The 26224-nt window shown below is 33.2% G+C and overlaps 4 protein-coding genes and 1 long non-coding RNA gene across 6 annotated transcripts in view; 1 reads left to right on the forward strand and 4 right to left on the reverse strand.

Annotated features, from left to right (window-relative positions):
* LOC105431750 (uncharacterized) overlaps positions 1 to 26224 on the forward strand; it is a 164076-nt gene that overhangs the window by 20455 nt on the left and 117397 nt on the right. The window lies entirely within an intron of this gene.
* On the reverse strand, positions 360 to 2836 carry LOC105431745 (ICK-type antimicrobial peptide 1-1). The gene is made up of 3 exons (XM_011646163.3): positions 2681 to 2836; positions 1452 to 1562; positions 360 to 719 (listed from the first exon to the last, which is right to left on the reverse strand). The coding sequence occupies exons 2-3, from the start codon at positions 1542 to 1544 to the stop codon at positions 585 to 587; spliced, it is 228 nt and encodes a 75-aa protein (XP_011644465.2). The 5' UTR covers positions 1545 to 1562; positions 2681 to 2836; the 3' UTR covers positions 360 to 584.
* Positions 6797 to 9268, reverse strand: LOC105431747 (uncharacterized). Its single transcript, XM_011646165.2, has 3 exons — positions 8569 to 9268; positions 8200 to 8311; positions 6797 to 7901 (listed from the first exon to the last, which is right to left on the reverse strand). Exons 2-3 carry the CDS (start codon positions 8293 to 8295, stop codon positions 6978 to 6980), a joined length of 1020 nt encoding a protein of 339 aa, XP_011644467.2. The 5' UTR covers positions 8296 to 8311; positions 8569 to 9268; the 3' UTR covers positions 6797 to 6977.
* On the reverse strand, positions 9424 to 10895 carry LOC105431746 (uncharacterized). Its single transcript, XM_011646164.2, has 3 exons — positions 10753 to 10895; positions 10557 to 10669; positions 9424 to 9934 (listed from the first exon to the last, which is right to left on the reverse strand). The coding sequence occupies exons 2-3, from the start codon at positions 10635 to 10637 to the stop codon at positions 9785 to 9787; spliced, it is 231 nt and encodes a 76-aa protein (XP_011644466.2). The 5' UTR covers positions 10638 to 10669; positions 10753 to 10895; the 3' UTR covers positions 9424 to 9784.
* Positions 22598 to 24019, reverse strand: LOC105431748 (uncharacterized). Its single transcript, XM_011646168.3, has 4 exons — positions 23924 to 24019; positions 23550 to 23659; positions 23134 to 23292; positions 22598 to 22882 (listed from the first exon to the last, which is right to left on the reverse strand). The coding sequence occupies exons 2-4, from the start codon at positions 23643 to 23645 to the stop codon at positions 22745 to 22747; spliced, it is 393 nt and encodes a 130-aa protein (XP_011644470.1). The 5' UTR covers positions 23646 to 23659; positions 23924 to 24019; the 3' UTR covers positions 22598 to 22744.

The raw sequence follows: 26224 nt of genomic DNA on the forward strand, positions 1-26224 counted from the left end.
TATAACAGACGGGACGCGCGCACTGGGCGGACAAAGCCGGGAGATCGTCTCGACGAGTCCTATCCGCTCGAAATTTTCGTCACTTGGCAATCCTGGAATGTCCTTTTTTTATTATCCTATGTCGACAAGTCCTTTTGAAGTGCGCATTATACTTTATCGTTAAGAAATCTGCTAACGCAAGCGAGTAACGTACGATATTTTGAAAAGTTCTTACACCGAATAATCGCAAATTAATAACAAGATAGCGCGATAATCGGATGGAATAAAAATTTTCTTTTATTATTTTCCGGTAGATAGATTTGAATTCCGTTTTACAAAAGTAAAACATCGTACATTCTTTAGAATAAAAATGATAAATATATAAATTCAGCTTTTATTCTCAATTTTCGTGAGATATTGCATTATACTTACAACGACGAATATATATATGTATGTCAAGTTTTTTTTCAACTTATTACACAGTTGTTACATATTAACTGTCTGCTTACTTTCTCAAGATACAGTCTTCAGATTTGAGAAAATGATAAATTATTAAAAGATTGTTATTGTATAAAAAATATTTCTATCCAGAAAACTTATTCATTCTAGTAATCTTTGCCCTTTCGGCCCAAAATCTTCTCACGTTGTGCCATCAATTCCGCTTCTGTAATTTGGACTTGACATCTATTTGCATAACGATGACATTTCATATTTTCACAGCAGTTTGAGTCGCCAACACACTGCAATTTAATAAATAATGTGTTATTTATTATGTCCATTTAATTTAAAATAAAATGATGAAAAAATGTTAACAACTCTAAATTTGAATATAAAAAAATAACATGTCAAATCAGTTTTAAGAAAATATTTACACGAAGAAAAGATATACATTGAATTTCTAATAAATAATGGCGTTGTACAATCAGCGAGCAAGTTTCTTGTGAAAAAAACAAGTGAGATATGTGAGATAGAATAAAATATTTTCACTAATATAAAATATTTATTTATCATTTTTTATTTGCTTTTTCACGAGGAATTATCTGCTTGCCAATTGTATTAGAATTTATTAGACATTTTGTATAACAATACAAATTAAAAATATGCGTAATTGAGACAATGTATAAAAACTGAAAATAGATGAACTTTGAAGATGCATATAAAAATACGTTTTACATCATTCCGAAATGGATTCAATACTACTACATACTATTGTTGAATCATATGTATTTTTTTCTAAATTAGATCAAAAAGATCTCTAGTTTACTCATTTTACACATTTAAATTTTTTCAACAGTATGAATCGTTTAGCATTGTAAGACCACAACAAGATAGCAAAATCATTAAACAAGTTTAAAGCACTTTCTTCCACGTTAATAATACTGCGTATTTTATTTTATAAAAAAACAAGAGTAATATAAAAAATGGCTTTATCAGAAAAGAAAAAGATAATATGCGTGAATACTTATACTAACAGGGTCACCATGTCGACCGCACGACTTCGTATCGGCCATGATAAGAGACGCGGCTAGCAACGCTATAAAGACGTACAGTATTAATTTTGCCATCTTCTCGCACGTTGAATTCTGCAATCAAACAGTTTTAACAAATTAGCTTTATATATGAGCAATAAGAAAGCAATAAGAAAGGATGAATAATGTAATTTTAAAGATATGATATAGCATCTATCCAAAATAACTTAAATAATTTTTAATTACTTATTTATATTTTAGTTATAATATGAAGAATGTCCCGTTTATCGTTCTATTGTAAATGATATCCAATTTTAATTGACGTCTAATTTATGCGTGACGCGTTCAGACTATTCACGAAACCAAACTTACATAATACATCCATTCTAAGTCGACCGTGAGTTTTATACTAGCGACAGGTTATATACGCGAATGAATCACCAAGGTCTGATTCAATTAGTTCTTTAATAGGCAAAATAACTACTGAACTCTAGAATCGTGTCTTACAATTTACGTCGTTATGATTACAAATATGTTTCTGATATGCTGTTGACTACAAAACAATACAATCTTTTTAATTACGAATAAATATAGCGCATATTGCATGTACTGTAATATCATCTAACAGCGTAGCAACATTAGAGAAATCATGAAAAATGTTGTTTATTACAATTAAAATTTATAATGTTAATCTATATTTAATCACAAAAATGTAAATTTTGTATATATATATATAATTTTTTGAACTTTCAATTTTATAAATTAATAATTTAAAATGCTTTTAATTTGTATTTTAAAAGGCAATTTTCTCTTAATCACTTAAGTGACAACAAATAAAATCTGAAAATTTATAATTGTAAATAGTTATAAATGAAAGCATAATAATATTCTTGTATTATAATATGTATTTAGTATAAATACATTGATTAAACGATAATTCAGGCTTTTAAATATATCGACAATATTATAAGTATCTAAAGGTACAATATATTATTGACATTTTTAAAATTTAATGTTTATCTTCTGATAACTATTTAATAAACAATAAACGATTTCTATCAGTTTTCTTTTAATAATTATCGATCATATTATAAAAAAAATTTATTATTTTATCTAAACATTTTCAATATTTTCGATAATTTTATTTCTTAGATTTTGTAAAAAAATATTCAATATTATGACAAATTTTAAACTAGACGAACGAATGACAATTCGTGTCGATCAACACTTACCAGCTGCTTCAACAAAAATTCTTCGGATCTGACTGTCTCGAGAGCTCGACCTCGACTGATTTCTTGGTTTATAACGGTCTAAGCATTTATACGTCTGTGACTCACACAAGTAAGTTTGTATGATATAGGTAAACACATACATATCTGACGACGCATAACCAATTAGAAAGAAATCTTTATATGTTTTCACATACAACTGTCTATAATTATATTTTTACATATTCTTTTATATATATATGTATATATGTGTGTGTGTGTGTGTGTGTGTACGCATTATATGTTCTGTATGTACATATCGATGTAATATACATTTATTTATCTTTACCTGTGGACGTTTTATCTAAATTCAGTAACATAATATTGCTTAGAAAATATTTCAACTTTGTTGAGAAATATTACATATTTAATAACAAATTCTTTGAAAATATTAATTATGTATCTTTATCTCGATAATTATTTAGCTCTTTTAATATCTATTCTAAGAAAGCATTATAAGGTCGAGTTAGATTGCGCTTTATCAGCAATAATCACGTATTACAAGAAACAAATATGCTTTACATAAAAATAATATATAAACTTATGATATAATATCAAACTTAAACGGGATTCCCGTTTTTCGTCATCTTTTTGACATTATTCATACAATAATCTGACTAATTATCGACAAAATAGTGATAAATAATAAAATAATGATTCGTTACCTGCTAGCTAAGACGAAAAATTATTTTGCGTTAAAAAAGTTTTCGCTATCTTATCTAAATGTAATGCTCGTGACTTGTGAAAAAAGAAACTCTATGTATCGTCCTATGCTTTATTTATACAACGAGAAAATGGACAAGATTATTATAAATAAAGCAGCAATTTCTTGCTGCATTTAAAATATTTGATATTTTAAAAAGTATTCTCAATGCTGACGAGTCAGTCGCTTATATTCCAAAGTTAACACGAGCAACTACGACGTCGACTTGAATGCCCGTGAAGTTAATAAACGCTTTAGTAGCGGAAGTAAATCGCATTCTGTAGCCATCCCGTTACGTCAATCTTCAGCTCACGTTCGCGGGACAAATTGTTTTGCGGATTTCGGTTATTACAGATCACCTTATTTGGACGCGGGAACGTGAGAATGCAAAAAGAGATGCGCCGCCTTCCGCTGATATTCTCTTTCCATTTCAGTAGTATCGAATGCACAAGTGCTTTTTGCCCTTTGCGCCAGCATTCTATCGAGTGCATATTGCGCGCCTCGTGCATTCCATTGATTCTCCGACAAAGCGCTCTTGTTCTTTAATTCGGTTGACAGGAAACAACAGGAAAGGAAACTGAATCATCCGGTAGCATTGTCCTTTTGTTCGCCCATAGTGGCTGAATAGAAATAGTCGGGGTTTTTTTCCTGTCATCGGCGAAGCCTCGACACATCATGAGCCGAATTAACCTTTTTAGTATATCCACAGCAGACACGTTCGATGCTTTTAAGCGTCATTCGCGTATCACATATTTACCGTTATACATTCGACTCGAGTGTGTCGTCGTTTCAAGCTTTTCCGGCAACGTCAATTTCAAACATACAGAGAGACGTTCAAGAAACGTGACGAATATATTTGCGTACGTTTCGTTCACTTGGGAAGAATTTAAAATCTCGAAAATCAAATTTCCTTATCTAAATTCAATCTGAAGAAATGTGTGCTCTCACACTTGTTCACATTACTTACAACTGATAATCAGAAAAAAATAATCAGAAATAGACACCTCAATCAATTTACAGATAAAAAAAAAGAAGCGACCATGGGGGATATTTAAACAGCTTTTATCCTGTGCCAATAATACAAAATGCGTTACCGATTTTGACTGTATACATATTGTTGAAAATTAATACGGAACAATATAAATACCCGAGAATTTACATTTAATTGGTGAAAATATAAACGTATAAAGAGTGCGTGCGTATGTCAGATCCAGTTTAACAAAGTGCAACATAATACCAATTATTTCTATATTATTAAATATCATGCTCATTTATATTGCATTTATATTGTCCATGTACACATATTTTCTGTAACATTTATGGAGTTTTACACAGCCACATTACTTTTGTCGATAAATTGTAATAGTTGACCAATTGCTCCGTAATTAAGTGATGTTTAGCGATGTGGATCGATCATTCGATAACAGATGCGATTAATACTAAGAAGTGAAATATGCATATCAAATCATCACGTGTTTACTTCGTAACACTTTTTATGATGCCTATATAAAAAACAAAAATCGTTACAATTCTTGTCGATTAATAAAACTGTTTCATTATCGACACGATTCTGATATTCGTTAATATATATCGTTAATATTAAATTCATATATATATATATATATATATATATATATATATTGCTCGAAAAAAAGAATTGATGTTTTATTTGTTGCATAACATTCTTTATGTAATTATAATTATATATTTATAAAATATATAATAACATACATCGATCTTTTTACAAACGCATTACCTCGCTGTTTAATTAATGTATATTTAATTATGCATCTAAAACAACTAAACATAGCGTTCACAGTAGAAACTATAGCATATAATAATAGATATTAAATTTCAAGCACATCCGATTATACCCGCAGATATATTTACAATAATCCCTTCAAATAATAATGGGCGCGGTTGTCTAATTCATTTTAACTATTATCAAAGAATTAATGTTTATATGTAACTACAGTTTCAGTACGCAAACGATAATCCATCAACACTTTTCCTTCTCTTTTACTTATTTTTACTTATATTATTTCATGTATAGCTATGTTATAGTGATCTTTAAAAATAACAATCCATTTATTTAAGTATTAAACATTAACTAATTTTGAAAATAAATCTTAAACAATATTGTGATTTTCAAATAAGACCAAATTAATTTTGTCAATGTAATTTTGTATTAATAATTATTAATTAGTGTAATTTATCAGTGTAGTTTAAATTAGATATCATATCACATTTTTTTATAAAATTCATAATTATAATATTAAGAATATTCAAAATTAAATTTTTATATAATTATTCTAAAACGATGTTAGATTACGCACACTAAATTAAATAATTAGAAATAAAAATTGGATTTTTAACTTTTTAATTTTTTTAACTTTTGTTTGATTAATATTTATATGAGACTTTATGCATAATGTTATAACAATATACAAAATGAATGTAGCTAATACAAAGATAATATTATATGCAACATTGCTATCATGATATAGCAGTAATAAATTAATAATTATTATATTGCAATCTCATTAATAAATAAATAATTCCACATATGCAATAACAATGCAAAAGTAAAAAAAGTTAAACATATAGATATTAAAAAATATTTGGTGTATTACTAAATAAATAAATATATTCTTTTATATATGAGTAATGTTACATAATATAATATGAAATAGAGTTATAATGCTAATGTATGAGAGAAAACATATTACTAGCTATAGAATGTCTTTATTTAAAGTTATATAGTACTGAAACTTTCTTTGTTTTTACATTTGAAAGAAAGAAATCAGATGTAAAGAAGTGATCAGATATAAAGAAGTCATCAAATATAAGGAAGCATCAAGCTATATTAGTACGGCGAATTAGATCTAAGATTAGATCCATTAAAAGGTTTGTTTTCTCCAGGCACACGGAATGTTCTTTCATACAAAACACGTAAGCATGTTCCTTACATATTAAATCTCCACAGATTATATTATATTTATGCTGATGTTAGAACTTGTGTCATGTCACCATATAAAAATATAATATCTATTACATTTTTATTTATATTTTTATTTATTTATATTTATACACAACATGGACGACAAAACTTTTTATTTGTGCCATACAAGGAATATAATGGCTTCTCTTGCAAAAATGATAGAGTTTACCTCATAAATATATTAATACAATGAAATCGAAGTCTTCGTAATTTTAAAATAAAAATATATATTGAATATCAGAGAAGAACAGTAATTTCTGAAAAAACGTATTATTTCGCAAAAGCATCAACGAGCAAGTGAGTCACCTTATATGTATAAATAAGTAACATTACCTAATATCTAGAATTAATTATTAATGTGTAAGAAAAAAACATGTTGCTACAGAATGTATTTATTTAATTAAGTTACATTATAATAATTAAGTTACATTATAACTAGAATAAAAAACTCTCTTTGTGTTTATATGAAAGAAAAAAAGTGTCAAATGTAAAAATATAAAGTCAGATATAAGGAAGCAATATCATATTAGTATGGTTTTAGTTTCCATGAGATGCATCTACATTCCCAGTTGAAATGCACCTGTGTTTCCGGGTTGAAATCTGCCTGCGTTTTCACCCTGAAATCCGCCTGCATTTCCAGCCTGAGATCTGCTTGCGCTTCCAGCCTGAGATCTGCTTGCGCTTCCAGCCTGAAATCTGCCTGCGTTTCCAACCTGAGATCTGCTTGCGCTTCCAGCCTGAGATCTGCCTACATTTCCAGATTGAAATTCATCTGCGCTTCCGGGTTGAAATGCACCTGCGCTTCCAGCCTGAGAGCTGCCTGCGCTTCCAGCCTGAGATCTGCTTGCGCTTCCAGCCTGAAATCTGCCTACATTTCCAGATTGAAATTCATCTGCGCTTCCGGGTTGAAATGCACCTGCGCTTCCAGCCTGAGAGCTGCCTGCGCTTCCAGCCTGAGATCTGCTTGCGCTTCCAGCCTGAAATCTGCCTACATTTCCAGATTGAAATTCATCTACGCTTCCGGGTTGAAATGCACCTACGCTTCCGGGTTGAAATGCACCTGCGCTTCCAGCCTGAGAGCTGCCTACATTTCCAGATTGAAATTCATCTGCACTTCCGGGTTGAAATGCACCTGCGCTTCCAGCCTGAGAGCTGCCTGCGCTTCCAGCCTGAGATCTGCCTGCGCTTCCAGATTGAAATTCATCTGCGCTTCCGGGCTGAAATGCACTTGCACTTCCAGCCTGAGATCTGCTTACGCTTCCGGGCTGAAATGCACCTGTGCTTCCAGCCTGAAATCTGCCTACGTTTCCAGATTGAAATTCATCTGCGCTTCCGGACTGAAATGCACCTGCACTTCCAGCCTGAGATCTGCCTGCGCTTTCAGGATGAAATATGGTCCCATACGGACCATGTGGTTTCACGCAAACGTGGGCATGATTCACACATACCAAATCACCACAGCAATCATTATCTTGTCTACACTAAAATATTTAAAATATTGAAAGATATATTATTTAATATCAAAGATTAATATTAATTAATATTATGCGGATGCACGTTTAAAATGATATTGTAATATATAAATTAATACGAATTATATAAAACAATTATATAAAACAACAATTATATAAAAACGCAAATTTGTAATTTCTTAATTCCAATTTCATTTCTTTTTTATTTTTTTTATCGTTCTTATAATATGCAAAAAATTGTCTTTTGTATAATGCTATATATATAAATATGGTGGATATACGATGGATATACGATGGATATACTTACACGATGACCGACAGAGTAACAACTTTGTTCAACTTGGTTACCAGCTTGGCAAGCAGCTATGATCGTAGCAATCAAAATGAAAATAAGGAATCTCATTTTATCAGTAGGTTTTCTGTAATTAATAGATTTCTTACGTAATATTTACGGCTTAATATGGCATATTTGGTGTAACAGTGCTTGTGTAAAAGTCACAATAATAGTTTGATATGATATATGAGATGTATTAAATATATTATTTATGATAAAATTAATAATATAAATAATATAAATAATACTTTATTACTGATATATTATAAATAGTTTTATAAAAATAACTTATTATTGATAAAGACTTTCAGTCTCTTTACTTAGAAAATTTGTTGAACTTACAGTTTTCCTTAGTAAGTTGATTGGACAGATTGTACGAAATGACCGTAACTTATTGAAGTTTGATTTCTGAAGAGTATTTATACTCTTTTTCTCTTCTCTTCTCTTCCTGTGTAAAACACTTGTGTAAATTAAAAATATCGGAAATATACCGCTTATGTCACATGATACATGAAAAAAAACATCTGTTTGGAAAGATTATTATAATGTTATATTCTTGCCCCTTTAATTTGTTATTAATTATAAGCTTAAGTAATCCATATTACATTTCGTATTTTGCATTTTGTTGGCGTAAGGACCTTTTACAATATTTGATATATGTTTTATAGGATTAAATTACATAATTTAATAATCAAATTATAAAAATGCAAATGTACAAATTGTATTGTCACATAACCGTAAATATCTTATTATAAAATAACTTAAATAAATTGTATCAATTAAATAAAATTTTTTTTAAATATCTTATGAATACATTTAAAGTACCCTTAAGAAAGAATCGAGAAACTAATTATTATAATTTTAATTCTAGTTATTACACTTTCAAGGTATTACATATTCTTCTTAAAAAATGAAAAATTATTATTTTAAAATACAGTAATTTTTAATAATAAATTGTTTATAATAATAATTTAATATTTTCGATTCTAATGGAATATTACCGCTGGCTATTTGAGATAAGATAATTTATTGCTAAATGTTTTAACAAACACTACACTATGTATTCAGTTGCAAAAGCACTCAAGTAGAAACTAAAAAGGAAATTTATCTCGTAGCAAATTATAGTGACCATGTTATACGCTAAATTTTGAATAACGTGAATTTTTTTATTATAAAAACAATTCAACAGTCATTAGATATTGTATGATTTTTTGTTTATTAATTACATCGGTTGATCATCACAGCTATTTATTTTATAATTCACAACGGAATATATATACCTATGTTTAACATAAAAACATGAATACATTCTTATTCTCATAGATAAATATTATTATCAGAATAAAAATTATTTTTGCTGTTACAAATCAATCCGAATTTAATTAAAAAATTTTTAGTCATTAGGACATAAAAATATTTTGCTATTTGTAATGACTAAGCAAGCGTATATCTCCAGTTAGTATAATTGATGTATTCTAATGTTTCTTTAAATTAAACTCAAGATAAGATCGTAGTTCGATGCAATGTAAGAGCGACGTCCAAGGCGAGATATTTTTGATTATTGTTGGGCTCCTCCCCATGGTGCTCCCGCGCCTCTTGGTCCTCCTATTCCCCATGGACCATCAGGTCCCATTTCCGGTCCTCCAGTGCATCTACTAGCCCATGGGTTACATACAAATGCACCGCAACATTCATCGTCAGATGTGCACTGAAAAAGATAGCACGAAATTGTGATATCTTGCACAATATCTTCCATATTACATGACATAATTATTTAATTCAACTGCACTTTCGTCACTTTTCATTCAATTTAGATTATCACATAAAATTATTATAAAATTATTTGCTGTAATTGGCATTTAAACTTTGTTATATTCACTATTTAAAATATTCAATATACAAAATATGATACACTTCTCATAATAATTGTACATTAATATCTTTCATTAATATTTTTCTTTATTTTACTTAATCGAGAATAAATCGAAATAAAAAGACGTAATATATAAAGGATATGTACTAGATTTTGGCACGCAAAGTGTATATTGAAATAACGATCGAGGAAATTAAACGTCATTATTTACATTTTTTTACACTAATTATATGATTTGACGCGAGACTTAATTTTTAATAACGTTTGGAAATTTTTGGAACTCATTAATTTAGCAATATCACTTTGTTGTGTAAATTAACGTAGATCTTATTATCATTTCAAAAAATACAATTAAATACATTAAGTTATATTAATTAATTTAATATTTTTTACGAAACGCACGCATAAAAAATAGAGTACAGTTAGAGTACAGTTTCAATTATGCAGTGATACTTACCAGCATCCCGGGAGGGTTGCAGGCCATGACTAAAGTCATTGCCAGGAGCGCAAAGCAAAGGAGTACGATGAATTTTCCCATTTTTTGATTGATTGCTCGAGAGATTCCTGTTTCTATAAAGTATATTAAAAATAATAAATAGGAAAATACTTTTTCACACACTAGAAGATAACAGAAGCTTTAACTCTATCCTCACCTGTATCTAGCTCAATTCAAAGTGAACTCTTTCAGAGATTGCTCAGCTTATATACGGAACCGGTATGAACAAATAGAAATATAGAACGGTAATCTCTTTAAATAGGTGGGCGTGTAGTGCACCTTGACAATTTTTATGAGTCCACGCCGTTTATTCTTGTCACTGATATTACTATCGTTTATCTGGTTTCATCGATTACGCAAATATCATGAGAATCATAGAAGTAAACATATTACGTAAGGATCTATATGCTCACGGATTTCTAGCGGAGCCTCGGAAAAATTATAAACCCCCCGCAAAACAATATCGCGATAACGAAAGCCTTTCCTCGTGGGCCACGATAGCATCGCGGTGCAATCGCGTCATTCTTTATTTATTCGTTTATTCGATATCGTGACAACTCTACCCGCAAACGTATTCACTGCCCAATGAAAATATCACTGATATCGCGAGAGATGGATTTCAACAGCTGTAAAATGTATAAGATTTATTTCTGTTAATTTTAATATAGTCATAATATTGAAATATCATTCGCGCAATAAATTAACAAATACCCTTCTGCAATAACTTTGTTTGCTAATAATAATAACGCTTTTAACGAAATTTTAATCAAAATGCTCGAATTAAATTGCGCAATGTAATGCGTGGGTGAATCATCTCTTTGTATCTTTCCAATTCTTCTTGCTTTTTTGCAAAGGTAAAGGCCTTCTCCGATGCTATCATTCCTAATTTCATCGTCAAAACAGGAAGATATATTTTATGTTTATCCCTATGCAAAGCATGATAAGATGAGTAAATTGCGAACAATCATCACGAATCACAAATTAATCAAAATTTAGTACACAACTATATTAAGATAACGAAAGTAAATAAACACGTACAAAAAAAAATGCCAATAATTGAATAGCAGCAATGTCATGAAATATTAAATTCTTCTTATTTCCGTCAAAACAAAGTTTTATTAGTGACATATTGAACGACATGATATCTCAAATGTTGTTACATTTTTCGTTCAGTGAGGATTGCTATCCTAAATTTTTAAATATAGTTACTTATTACAATATATGTCTATACACAATACATTTGTATTAAAAATACATATTTAGTATTATATTATCGTATCATATATGATGATATCTGTTATTAATTGTAAGTGTAGGTAATTTAGGAGCAGATTTTTCGAAAATCCTTAATAAGAATCGTTATTTTGACATGTCTGACAAATCAAAATGGATCTAGCATTAATAATACGGCTTGCAACCCCTGATAACATTATTTCGTTTTCGCATTCCTCACTATAATATATCCGCGCAAAGTTATTATTTCGACATTTGGCCTCAATTTTGCGTATGATTTAGCAAAATATAATCACGTTTTGTCAACAGTGTCGTCGTGCCGCGGCCGTCACGGCGCGCAGGGCAGTTTGCACATTCCCGACTTTTTATTATCCGAAAGTGTCACGATTTGATGTTAGTTGTAATCGTCCATTACGTTTTTCACTCGCTGTCGGCGATAATTGGCGGCACCATTGGTGTAATATTTCCGAACACCCGTCGTGTAACGCGCTCACGTGTCATTCGGCCTATCAAAACCGTTCTCCAAATTGATTCGGTTGTCGTTCCTCCCTGTAGAAGAAACCTCTTTGCATTTTAGGGAATTCATTTCGGAAGTGTTTCATTTCCATCGTGATAATTATCACATTTCTTTCCTCGTAAGCCGTTTATTAAATATTCATCTAGAATTTAGAAACCAATTCGAAATAGACGAAATCTTTATTCTAATCAATCTAGGAATGTAACGTATATAATTATCATTATCTTTACTTTAATCATGTTTTTTATCATGTTTTTTAAATGTATATGTACAAAAGTATAACGTTTTATTTTGAGAGAAGGAGAGAGAGAAAAAAATTTGTTTTATTTATCAGTTTATTATAGAAAATTAAAATATAAGAAATGAATATTTTTTATATTGTTTACTTTTTCATACACACACACACACACACACACACACACACACACACACACACACACACACACACACACACACACACACATATGACTATTTACTATTAATATATTCAAAAGAAATGTAAAATGTTAGACAATTTTAATTTTAACTTTCTCTACGAAAAGCTATTTTGATTTTAACTTTTCCGTATAAATTCTCGTAAATTTCAAGTATTTTCATCTAGCTAAATTAACGGTATCAATAGTACATGCATATTATAATGAATTATGTAATTTGTATAATTTGTACATATAGTATTAATTACATGCATTAATAACAAACAACCGATGCAGTGTACAGCCAAAAATATGTAAACGCCTAATTCCCACTGTCACTCAATCTCCGACCAAACCCCCCGTAGCTATCATATATAATATTTTCTCTCTACGCGTAAAGTTCGCTTAATTGAGTGCGCCATTATCTGTAATTTAATGCAATGTAAACGATTAAAACGTTTATCAAATTCGGTCTTGATTCTGGACTAACTGATGAGTGGTGAATCATTTCATTATGACGATAATTGTGCAATTATTATGGAGCCAGATGTAGCCGAGCGAAGATAATAAAAATCGGGAAAAAGATTCCGGTATTACGGTATTATGATGGCAAAACATCAAGTGGGAATCTGATAGGATGGGAAATCCTAGAATGAGGACGGCAAACGTCGTGTTTTTCCACGTGAAATGCATTTGACGATGTCTGCGTCTCACGATGGAATTGCTTGAAAATGCGGGGTTATCGCGAGACGAGGTTCAAGCATTCACAATTATCGATGTCACATTGTCGCAACGTAACCGCATGTGTCACGCTATCGTCAGAGTGACGTGAATCACATTCAAGAACCAGGAGCTCTTTCGAAGAAACAACAGCGTTATCTTTTCTTGATATATTTCAACGAATTCTCCTTTGTTAACCATTCGTTATTATTTGCGAGTTTTATGACTGTTCTGAAATACCCTATTCTTCAATCATGCTCAGAAAATTTGACTATTCACATTACTTACAACTTGCAATTTTTCTAAAATAAGCCATTCTTTAATTGCGTGTACAAAAAAATTATTAGATATTGCTTTTTAATTGCCTATTAGATGTATTTTATATTAATTGGATTGATTTCTACAATCTTTTAAAAATTGAGAAATTTTTACGCGGTATTAAGTCAGCATATTTCTGTTATGATTTCTAAGTCAGCTCTTAAGATAGAAGATAGATCATAATAGAATTGTCATGTTTTAGACGTGGTAAATGAATTGCCTTCGCTTTCAGGCTGATGTCTGAATTAGTCTTGCGTGCAGAGAGTGTATACATTTGTATCCCTTTCCTTAACACAGTGCAACATCTACACGCACTTCCGACTTACACTTCCGAGCTAACCACTCCTTTCCGTTACACGCGACGGCTCAACCCCTAAGAAACCATTAAACTCGTTATGAAATTACCGTAAATGTCACAGATAAAAATAAGTTACCAATTGTATTTAGTAGTTGAAAATTAATTCCTAAATAAAACAGAAAATTATTTGAATTTTATTTTAATATAACAGAAAATTATTTGAATATTGTTTTAAAATCGCAATAAAAGATTATATGTTTATATTTTAAATAACATCAAAAAATATGAAAGAGTAGGGAATACGAAAATAAATTTTGTATCTTAATACCATATGAGAATTTTTGCCGACAAAAAAATAAATCAAATATATTGGCAATTATTTATTAATCATTCAGATCAGAATTTTAATTATTAATTATATATTAGTATTAGTGCTATACAACAAATAATTATGTAACATTTCTATTTTTCATTTACATTTACATTTCTATTTTACATTATTTTAAAGTTTTAATTATTCTACAATTAAATCAATAATTTACTTGAGCTACAAATAAAGATGCAACAGAGGTTTCAGATGCAGTGCAGTTATTACGCAATTACATCAATTCGTATACGAACAAAACGATATTTTTATTAATCTAGACCTGTCAAATTATAAAACCTTTAAATAAAAACAAAATATTTATAAACATCAGTTGATAAATATCTATTTGATTTTACGTATTTTACGTATTTCTATGCAACTGTGTACTATTATTTGTCAAAATTGAATTAAAAGGTGCGGTTATGAGAAACTTTTAAGTGAGAAGCTAATGTCAATAAGAGGTATAAGCGATGTTCAATAAGTAAATGCCATTATCTATCTCTCACGATACCAAAATAATTGAACTACTACTAAAAGTTTCCAATAACAACTTTTGTTTTGAGTGTATCATTCATCCCGAAATAGAAGTCAAATATTTTCGTATTATCGAGACTATCGATTAATTCGTTATCAGCTAAGACGGAAAAACACCTGAACATTAATCTAAGAAATGAGAAAACTTGCATCTGCTCATTAAATAATTGATTTATGCAATGGAGGAAGTATCTTCGTCTCCTCCCCCTCCTCTCTCTCTCTCTCTCTCTTTCTCTCTCTCGAGGACGTGGACGAGGTTTCGTCTCGATAAAGTGTCACTTAAGCAATAAATCTTCGCCACTAACGTCGTCGTCCCATCTTTCGTGGTTTTGCTCTGTAGGATCTATCACTCCCTTAGTTAGCGGACTCGGCCTTCCCGTTTCGTCTCGCTCGCGTTCTTCGGCGTAAACGTTGCTCGGCGTTGCCTCCGTCCTTCTTCCACCGCTGGTCGAAACTGAGCGGAGTCTCTCTAGGCTGAAGTGCCGGACAATTTGATAATTGGATCTGCGGCAGTGCTGTGATTTACGCACAGGAGGGTCCACGCTGACCGTCCAAGAGGCCGCCGCCACGCGGAACCGCGCTCCGGAAGCAAAGTGGAGGCGATTTCGACAGATAGATAGATAGAGACGAGGATAAAGAGGAACGGAGAGAAAGAGAGAGAGAGAGAGAGAGAGAGACAGATGCGTCTTCTCGCGAATTAGCTAAAACTACGTCTCTCTACTATGGCTAGACGTTGTTTTACGACATTCCCCAATTCTCGTTACAACGCGAATGTTATTCCGCGCGATGCACGCGTAATCGATATAGTACGCTATCGTGTCGACTAATCGACTATGCACCTCACATAGATCGCTCGTTCGCGCGACGGTATTGAAATGCGTGCTTGTCAATCGATAAAGCGTCTATTTTCGTACAAATATCGTCAACTTGATTTCTAATTACATTATTGAAGCTTTCTTGCTATATAGATTGCACGGTAATGGAAGCTAAGATATATCTAAAATATCTTTGTAGCAAAATTATCGAACAAAAAATTACATTATATTTCACACAATTTCCTTCGACAATTTTATTATTATCTAATAATTGAGTAAAAAAAAAATAGCAGAATTATCAAAATCTTTTGAAGAAGAATTATTTTAAAAATATTGAGAAGGTTTTAAAGCGTTTGCAGTTTATATTCTCAAAAATAAATTTAAAAAAATCACGATCGCGCAGATTTGCCTGCGATTCGAACGACGTGCCTCCGGTTGGTCTCTACGAACCGAATCAAATCTGCAACGTTACAGAAGGTGATGACCCGTAAAACGAAACGGTGAGAAAGCGTTGAGAAGAGTATCATAAAGTTTCCCTTCGTCTGACGAGATGTTACGTCTGCTCTGCGCTGCCCCACAGCTTGGTTTTTCAGCTTCGCCACGCACGTCGTGACGTGTTAGCTGTAAAACACGCGAGAGATTGCCGTGAAATAAACTCCGAGCGGTAGCTCCTTTATATCAGGAAGTTGCGTGAGTGCAAAAATTTCTTTTTCGTCGTTACGAAATATCGCAGGAAAAGCAGAATGTACGAATATATACAACACTTTTTGTACAACACTTTTTTTTTTTCAGTATCATTCAGCTTCACATTTAAGACTCGTCGACGATTGCACGTTTGTCATTGAAGTTGCGTTACATTGCGCGATTTTATATTAAAATAAATAATTGATCAGGGATAATAAATTAATCAATTGGATTTTGTAGTAAATAAAATGTCGAAGGAGAACACAAGTGCGAATCGCTTCGCGTTATTTTATTGGCTATTTTATTTCTTCACGGACATTTTTCGACGGTTGTTTTTTCGTGATCTGTCACGAAAAATATATACATATATACGGATGTGATATAGAGAAATCAGAATTAATCAGCCATAATTTGTGACAAGGGAAAGCATACATTTCATCAATCAAAGGTTTTGCCTAATCGATTTTTGAGTCTTTGATAAAGACTCGCGCGCTTGCGCTATTTATTTATCGTCGCCCGTGTGTACCGATACAACAAACGATACAGCAGCGATGCTCGTGTGTCGCACTTAAATTGTAAATTGACATATGTTGTTTTTTAGTTAGTGCACGCTTTTTTCTGAAATCCAACAATATCGATAAAAAAAACCTGCGAAATACTTTCAAGATTCATTCCCGTAAAATAAGAATGCGAGCAATTTTTCGTTTACTGCCAGGCGTCCTAGAATCGACTCATCTTTATCATATAACACGCTGGCGTATTGGTCATAAGTTATTTGAAGTCGCTCGGAAATTTGCATTTGATGTTATCGAAGTGACGAGCGCGGCCGCGTAACAAATCCCCGCGAAAGAATGCCCGGTTTACGCGGTTCTTCATCCCCCGGTGTAAGAGGATTTTCTCGGCTGTAAAAAGGTGAAATCGAGGGCACGGCCGTCGCTTTATTCTCGCGGTCGCAGCGACGTCCGCGACATATGAATCCTTCCGCAAAGGAGGGTCGACGCCACGGAGAGGAGCAGAAGCTGCCTGAGTTGCCTGAGTTGGGTGCGAAAAGTTGTAGTGGAGAAAGTATGCATTAGTCCGGCACCGCAAGAGAAAGAACGTCGGAAAAGTTTCGCGGGAGAGAGTGGGAAAGAGAGTGGGCGAGAAAAGGAACGGTCTTTCTCCTGACACTCACATTATTTCCACCAGCCGCACGCGTTTCCGCGCGTTATCTTCGCCTTTCCGCGCCACGAAGACAGCGACGGTGCTGCAGCCGCTTCGTGACATCCGCGCGTTTTACTGTAAATTGATTTCTCGTCATCTCCCACCGCGGGGGGAAATAAGGCGGAATGATCGCGAGAATAAATGGCACGAATGAAGTAGAGACGAGAAAAGTCCAAGTTTTATTTTCTTTCGATATTTTTTTTTTTTTTTTTTTTTCTTGTTTTTCTGATGAGATCAAGACGGTGGGAAAGGAAGAGTGGGAAGAGAATGTAAAGCCTTCCTTCACGCTTATCTCAGAATAAATATTTATTCTATCTCTTCGCGCCTCGCATGATGTAATTTTATCTCAGTGTGATAAATATCTGTTAATGAAATTTTTCGACGGTACAGCTGTTGATGAACTCCTTTAAAACTACGAACGCGAATGTGATTCAGCTTTGAACTACGAAACTCGCGCGCAATATCGTAAGCTGCAGAACGCGAGAATAAAGAAGAACGATTGCTCGAAGGTGAAGTTATAAGCCGGATCTCCGGAACGAAGTTGTCGGTAATAATCTTTATCTGCGATAAAAGAAATTGATCTTACAGTGAAAGCGCCGGTAGAAACGGCGAAGTAAACCCATGGTCGAGAGCTATATCTCGCCGTGCGTAATCTCGGCTTTACTGTCTTAGGTAAATCGTATCCCCGAATTCCCCGTACAACATAACAGAGCTGCGGAAGCCTTTAGCTGCCAGTTTCGGTACGGTTTTTCAAAGTTTTTATATACGATCAACAAAATCAGGCGCGAGTTAATTATTCTCTTTTCAATTAATGAAATTAAATTAGAACCGATAAAATTTTAGAATTATTAAATTACGAAAAATCCATAAAATTAAAAAGTTTAAAATTTAAAAGGAATAGTTTTTTTTTTACATCGGAATACAGTGATATATATAAAATTGATTACGTATTTAAAATGTTTTTACGTTATGTAATATACGTAGCGTTAAAACAGAAGTGATAGTTTTATGCGGTCAAACTATCATTGAGATAAATTATATCCTCTATTGTGTTACGCTAATAATTTATTCATACGATAATCAACGCCGCGAGAGGAGGAAAACGTTGGTCGCCGCTCTCGGCTGTATTTAGTCAAACGCAGTATTTAACAAAGCTCTTTCATAAATAATCGCATTTTGTTATATTTTGTTGCGTATATATGTTAATATCAGTTACGCATTAGTAAACTGCATTACTTGATAATAAATGTGACATCTTCATTGTTCACTCGCGGCGCCTCAATTATTTCTGCAGCTGTACAAATAATCGCGAGATCGCGCGGAAACGCATAGTACGAAGGTTCGAGTAAATAAGCGATAACACAGAAACGTTCGAGAGCGCGCGGGGGCGGGGGGGGGGTGAAGTCTTAATTTCCTCTGCAACGCCGAGCCTCCGCCTCGACCGTTTTTTAAGTCTGACGCGTGCTGGCCTTTTAAAAGGGCCTTTCTTCCAGCTGTTTAGGTTATTATAAGGACCGAAGGCACACAGGGACGAGCCACCGTCGAAAGGGTGACCATCCGCTCCGGCCATTTCCTAGCAATTTCCTGACGCTGTTTTTCACGTGAACTTTTGAACTCGTTCCCCCACAGGGTACCTTTTCACTGTAAAATATCTGCTAAGTAGCCGCGGCAGGACTAGCCGGTTATAAATGGCCGCGTGCAAATACCGCGGGTTTTGTGTCCAGATGCGTCCGGTATATTTAATGTCCCCTGGACGCCGGTCATCGTCGATGACCGCACGACGAAAATGTTCTTTGCAGAATTAATGGCCTGTCGCGATGTCGATGGCCAAAAATTGACTTCCAGATTTCCTTCCCGTCTTTATCGGCGACAACCCCCTCCCCTCCCCCCCAATACTAATATTTACGTTGTTCCAGTATAAAAAAGTAATGTGACCGCTTTTATAGACAATTTCAATCTTATTGGACGTTACGAATTAACGCGAACACATGTTTAAATAAACGACAAAGACTTGCGCGTTTGTCGCTTAACGGCGATCAATGATATTGCGCGTGACTGAGAACAGCACGCGTGTATGCGTAATAGAGACGGATATAACAGAAGTATCGTGAAATAGTCAATCGCTTATTAAGTCTTGCTCTTTTCATCGAACTATTTTAACAATAAGATAATATTCATAAAACTTAATATTCATAAAACAATACAAAGACATTGATGAACTAAAATACAATATTTAAGCAACTTGTATGTATTGTATAAGAGATGAATTCTAAGAATTCCATGTCTTCTTAGACGCACTTCAATGTTAATCGCAATATAGCGCGACACAATTCTTCGAGAATAAATCTTCTCTTCGGAGATAAATTTATATACTTTATTTGTGATGCGGTAATAATTATTAGTTAATAACATATTTTATTATAAAATAGAAGTTAATGGTAACTGATTGATTCAATTACCACATAATTACAATTTAACTGGCTCGGATGATAAATAAATAATAAATAATTTAAATTTAATTTCAATAAATTCGCGTTATACAGTTGACGTGCAAATAATGATTATTTGTCGTCTCTGCAGACATATAACTCTGTGCGCATGATTCTGTGTGCTACCGTTTACACGATGGTTCAACCTCCCTTCTGCAATTCTACATTTTCAGCGTAAATATCACATTATAAATAGATTGTTTCCGATAAAACATCTATAACAATAACAATTACAAATAAGAAAAAAAGTGTCAAACAACAGATGTGATCATCAAAAATAACATCATTAGTAACATCAAAAGGACATTGCATCTTAGTGTTTCACGAACGTGAAATGAGGTATTTTTAGATGCTGAAAAATAGGCTGTAAATAAAAATGCTATTTCTAACATCAGTTATTTCTTTGTTGTCGTTTATGTGTGTCTTGACTAGAAAGATAAAAACGAATTTAGTGTTGTTAAGAATTTAATCTCTCGTAAAGGTAATATACAGACAAACCGATTCGTATGTTGACAGGGGGCACTTCCGAATCCTTTCTTAATAGACCAAAAAATAAAAGGGATCGATACTTAGCGCATTTTAATATCGGTCTGATATCGCGCTGGAAGCCGGATATCCATTTCGGTAGAATTCAAAAGTGACAATTCGTATAGGATAGCCACTGGAACATTGTATTATTCAACATGAGCAGTTCCGTGAATAATCTATAATGTTTCGAAAACATCAAGAAAAAAGTACGCGTTTCTTAAAAGTACGCGTTTTGTCTTTGTCTAAAAATAATTTAGCGGAAGATGATACGGGCGAAAACGACATTGTCGAAAGGTTCAGAAATGGTTTCCGATAGAACGAGACCAAGTTAGTCTTGGCCATACAAGTAGGCTCACGCATACTGACACGCGTGATTATCAGTGCGCGGGATTCATTGGCCCCCGAAGGATAGGGTAGACTATTCACATCAATGCACCCTTGCCGAAGGGTTGCGAAACTTCAAACTTGCATCCCCTTGTATTCGTCCCGCGCCATCAGGAAAAACGACCTTCTCAAGAACTCGATCGAATGTGCGGTTTTATTTCAAGGCATCGAACAGCTTACTTTCATATGCATTATTATTGACGTCCTTTGTCACCGTGCTTACATTTAGAAAGGTATAATCTGGAGAAATAATACATTTCTCATGTATTATGTTATTTCTGAGCTCATTATTAGTGCGTCTTTTAAGCTGAAATATCGTCAAAATATATCATTACATTACTTTTTATTTTTTTAACAAAAGCATTTATAATTAATGTATGTATTTTATAAATTAAATTATAATAAATTAACCATCAACATAATGAATAATATTTCTTTTTAAATCATATAATTTTTGCATTCTATTAGAATTTATTAATTCTATATAAAACAAAATAAAAAAATAGCACATTAATGTCTTATTATCTTACGAAAACAATTTTATATCTTGATACAATGTACTTGGCGTACTTCTGCTTTTGCGAAATCAGTCAATAGATTTCCAGCAACATCCCTCCTACATACAATCTCGTGGGCAATACTTTAACCCCCTTTTAAGCAGGTCGATGGTGCCATCTGTTAGTAAATGCATCAACTAATCAATGTTCACGCATGTGTATTATACGCTTTCAAATAATCTCTAAAAGGAAAAGTCGGTAATGAGGATTCCTAATCGGATCGATGACGAGAGGGTGAACGTATGGAACTCATTTTGCGTAAAGCAAAAATACATAAAAATAATTGCAAAAAATATAAAAAAATATAAAAAAAATAAAATTAAAAAATTGTAAAAATATAAATGAATAATTCCTCAAAAACAAAAAAATTTGAAATACGATCGGGCACCTACGAAACGATCTTTTTTGACGCTGCTTTGTACCACAGGTTGCATTCTCTAGGCGCTTTTTATTCTTTTTATTCTTTTAATATATTGAGTAATAAATATTTTATTTCAGTATCTCAGATCAATTTAATAATAGCGTTTACTATAGTTACACTAGCATAAATGAGAAGATATTTATTACATAACATTTTTTATATTATATTTAACTTTTTAATTACAATATATATAAAAATAAAAAAATACTTTAATGTTATAATATAAATGTAATATCTGTTATATTTTTATTTTTATAACACAACCTGGATGATGAAACTTTTTATTCATTCTAAAAGGATTCTCATTATAATATCTTCTCCTAAAAATGATATTTAACAAATATTAACGAAATCAAAATTTAAACAAGTATCAATTGCACATTGCACAGAAAAGAGCAGTAATTTTAATGTATCGTTCTATAGAAATGTCGACGAACAAGTGAAACACCTTTTATATAGATTAAATACATAATGTTATATAAAAGTTTAAAGTTAATTGTTAATACATAAGAAAAAACATATTACTAGCTACAGAATGTTTTTATTTAAAATTGCATATAGTACAGAAATTATCTTTGTCTTTATATATTACATTTGAAAGAAAAAAAGTGTCAGATGTGGTCAGATGAAAAGACGTGGTCAAAGATATAAGAAAGCATCAAACCATATTAGTATGGTGTTTTCGGCGGTTCAGAATGAGGATCAAGAGGCCTGTTGTCTTCTCCATATGGAGGTGGTAGATACGTACAAACATTAGCATGTCTCACACATTCCATATAACGACAGCAATCACTATCACGTCTACACTAAAATATTTAAAATATCGAAATGTGTTATTTAACAAGATTTAATAAGATATTAATTAATATTAGCAAATGCTGACATTTAAATAACAGTACCATAATATAATAAGTTAATACGAATAATATGTCAAACATAAAACGCAAATTTATAATTTCTTAATTCTAATTTGATTTCTCTCACTTTTCCTATTTGTTTTTAATTTATAAGAAATTATTTTTTGTGTAATATATGTAAGTACGATGGATATACTTACACGCTGACGCAAAGAGACACACTTTTGTTCTGCGTTTCCGGGTTGAAATTCATCTGCGCTTCCAGGGTGAAATACGGTCCCATACGGACCTTTTGGTTCCACGCAAACGTGGGCATGTGGCACACATTCCAAACCATCACAGCAAGGACTGTACATACACTAAAATATTTAAAATATTGAAAGATGTATTATTTAATATCAAAGATAATATTAATTAATATTGTGCGAATGCATGTTTTTAAACGATATTGTAATATAATAAGTTAATACGACTTATGTAAAACATAAAGCGTAAATTTATAATTTCTTATTTCTAATTTGATTTCTTTTACTTTTTTTATTTGTTCTTTTTTATTTGCTCTTATAATATGCAAAAAAATTGTATAATGCTATGTAAATACAATGGATATACTTACTGACTGACTGACAGAGCCACAACCTTGTCCAGCTTGGCTGCCAGCTTGGCAAGCAGCTATGATCATAGCAATCAAAATGAAAATAACGAATCTCATTTTGTTAATATTTCCTGTAATTAATAAATTTCTTTCCTGTAATAATTTCTTATATTATAATTTAATGCGCGCATTTGATATAATAATGCTTCTATAAAACTCACGATAGTAACTTTATATGATCTGATATATCTATTAAATATATTATAAAAATGTTAAAATTAATAATATAAATAATATAAATATATTTTACTATTGATATGTTATAAATAGTTTTATAAAAATAACTTATTATTGATAAAGACTTTCAGTTTCTTTAGAAAATTTGTTAAACTTACAGTTTTCCTTAGTGAGTCGATTGGATAGATTGTACGAAATGATCGTAACTAATTAAAGTTTGATTTCTGAAGAGTATTTATACTCTTTCTCTTCTCTATGTCACACTTGTGTAAATTAAAAGTATCGGTATACCGCTTACACAACATGATATATGAAGGAAAACGTCTGTTTGATAAGGCTATTATGTTATATTCATCTCCTCTTTGAATGATTAATTATAAGCATAAGTAATCCATATTACATTTCGTATGCGTTTTGCGTTTTACTGGCATTAGAAACATCACTCACGCATCATGTTATATTATATATAAGTATAAAGTATATCTATTACATTTTTATTTTTACCGCACAACACGGACGGTGAAACTTTTTATTTGTATCATTCAAGAAACATAATGCCTTGATCCGCAAAAATAATATGGTTTCATCAAATATATTAACTTTATATGACGAAATGGAAGTCTTTGTAATTTAAACAATAATGAGTATCGGTGGGATATCAGAGAAGAGCAGTAATTTCGGGATAACGTATCGTTCCGCAAAAGCATCGACGAGCAAGTGAGCCACCACCGCCGCCGCCGCCGCCGCCGCCGCCGCCGCCGCAGTCGCGCTTACGTTCGAAAACGCACGTAGGTCCATTACGAAACGATATAATGGTGCAGTCTATTATCTAAACAACGAGAAGCCCAGCAACGGAATCGTGGCGCGGTGCGGTGGGGTTTTGCCGCGAATGTTATTGATATTCCCGGCGGTCGTCTCGCTTTACGTTGAAATTAGCCGAACGGAGGAAGGCCGCTGCATAACGCTGTCGCGGATACAAACGAGAAACGAAGCCGATGCACTATCGAGTATCGATCATCCGGCCGCTCGAGAGCGGCTCGAGCATCGTGGAAAACGATAGGGCCTCCTCCGTTGCTCTCTCCGTTCGCTTAATATCTTCGCTCAAGATTCGAGCGAAGTGGTTGCCATCGCCAGCTCATAAAACTCAACTCCGAGCTGCTTCGCGAGAGACGTACTTTCCCCCCCCCCCCCGCCCCCTGCGAAGCGATAAAAATGAAGAGACAAGGAGAAAGAGAGAGGGAGAGAGATCGGACGCTGTGGAAAAAAGGCATGTGCTCTAGAAGGAAAATTGCTTTTTGTTAAAGGGAAAATTTACTGTAATTATTACAAACATTACAATAAATTAAATGCAGCTTAAATATTCTAATGCATTATATAGTTTCAGATTTCATGCGAAAAATGTTTCATCGGGAAAAATAAATATCTCCACCCCCCCTCCCCCCCCATTCGTATAAAATATAATTGATTTGTGTCTCTTCCGCAATGATCGATTGGAATATTTCAAATAATGTAGAAAGAGAGCCAAAGCGAAAAGCGGGAATGGTGTAAAGTATGCGCACTGCGAGTGACCATTGCCAAAGAGCGATCGAGCGTTTTCCGTTTGTCCAATCGATCGGGCTAAAGATTTTCAACTCTTAATTAAGATCGCGAGGGCACTCGAGTTTTCAATTAAAAGAGTAGCGACGTTCCCTTCCCTGTTGTCTCTCTCTGTTTCTCATCGCCGTTCTCTTTTTACTGACTCCATGTCTCCGTTGCCCGCCCTTTCGTTTCCGTATTTTCGTCTCTTTCTCTCACACTCATCACTCCCCCCCCCCCTCACGTATTTTCCTCGCTTGCGCGTTCTTTTTGCTTCGCCCGCCTGATGCGCTGGCAACATTAAATGCAATTTTGCGCAACGCATCCTCCGAGGGTACTCGGATCCCGATGGTGTCTCCCGATCCACTTTTTCCGTTTTGGCCACTTTTGTGGAGTGCACGCGGTCGTGTCATTTTTGTTTCCGACAACGTTTCCGATTCTTTGTCGGACGATATCGAAAAATATTTGTTGCCTTGTTACCTCGATGCTCGAGATCGCGTGCAATATTCTAGCAGCGGTGCTTCGAGGATTTTCCATTGGCTGCTCTGCTCATGAGCATTGAAATATTCAAGCAACCACTTCATACTGTTTCTAAATTCTTGAATATCGAAAATCTGTGTTTCTATTTTTAATTCTTGCTATTTTTGACCTAATGGAATTGGAATAATAAAAAGATATGACGTGCACAGCGCGTTTAGCCAGGAGCCGTTCGCGGCACGTAAGAAACATGGAATTTCTCACGAGGGACGTTGTTTGCTTCGGGGATAATCGCTTTTGGGGAAAAAGGAAAACGGGGGAAAAGCGAGCGCGTGATCGCGGGATGGGCGCGAAGGGGGGGGGTGGTATTTTGGCGGTCATCCCCGTCGGTGTGTCGATGCGAGTTG

The sequence above is a fragment of the Pogonomyrmex barbatus genome, unplaced genomic scaffold (genome assembly GCF_055798465.1).
Source record: "Pogonomyrmex barbatus isolate J1 unplaced genomic scaffold, ASM5579846v1 scaffold18, whole genome shotgun sequence".
Classification (NCBI taxonomy): Eukaryota; Metazoa; Arthropoda; class Insecta; order Hymenoptera; family Formicidae; genus Pogonomyrmex; species Pogonomyrmex barbatus.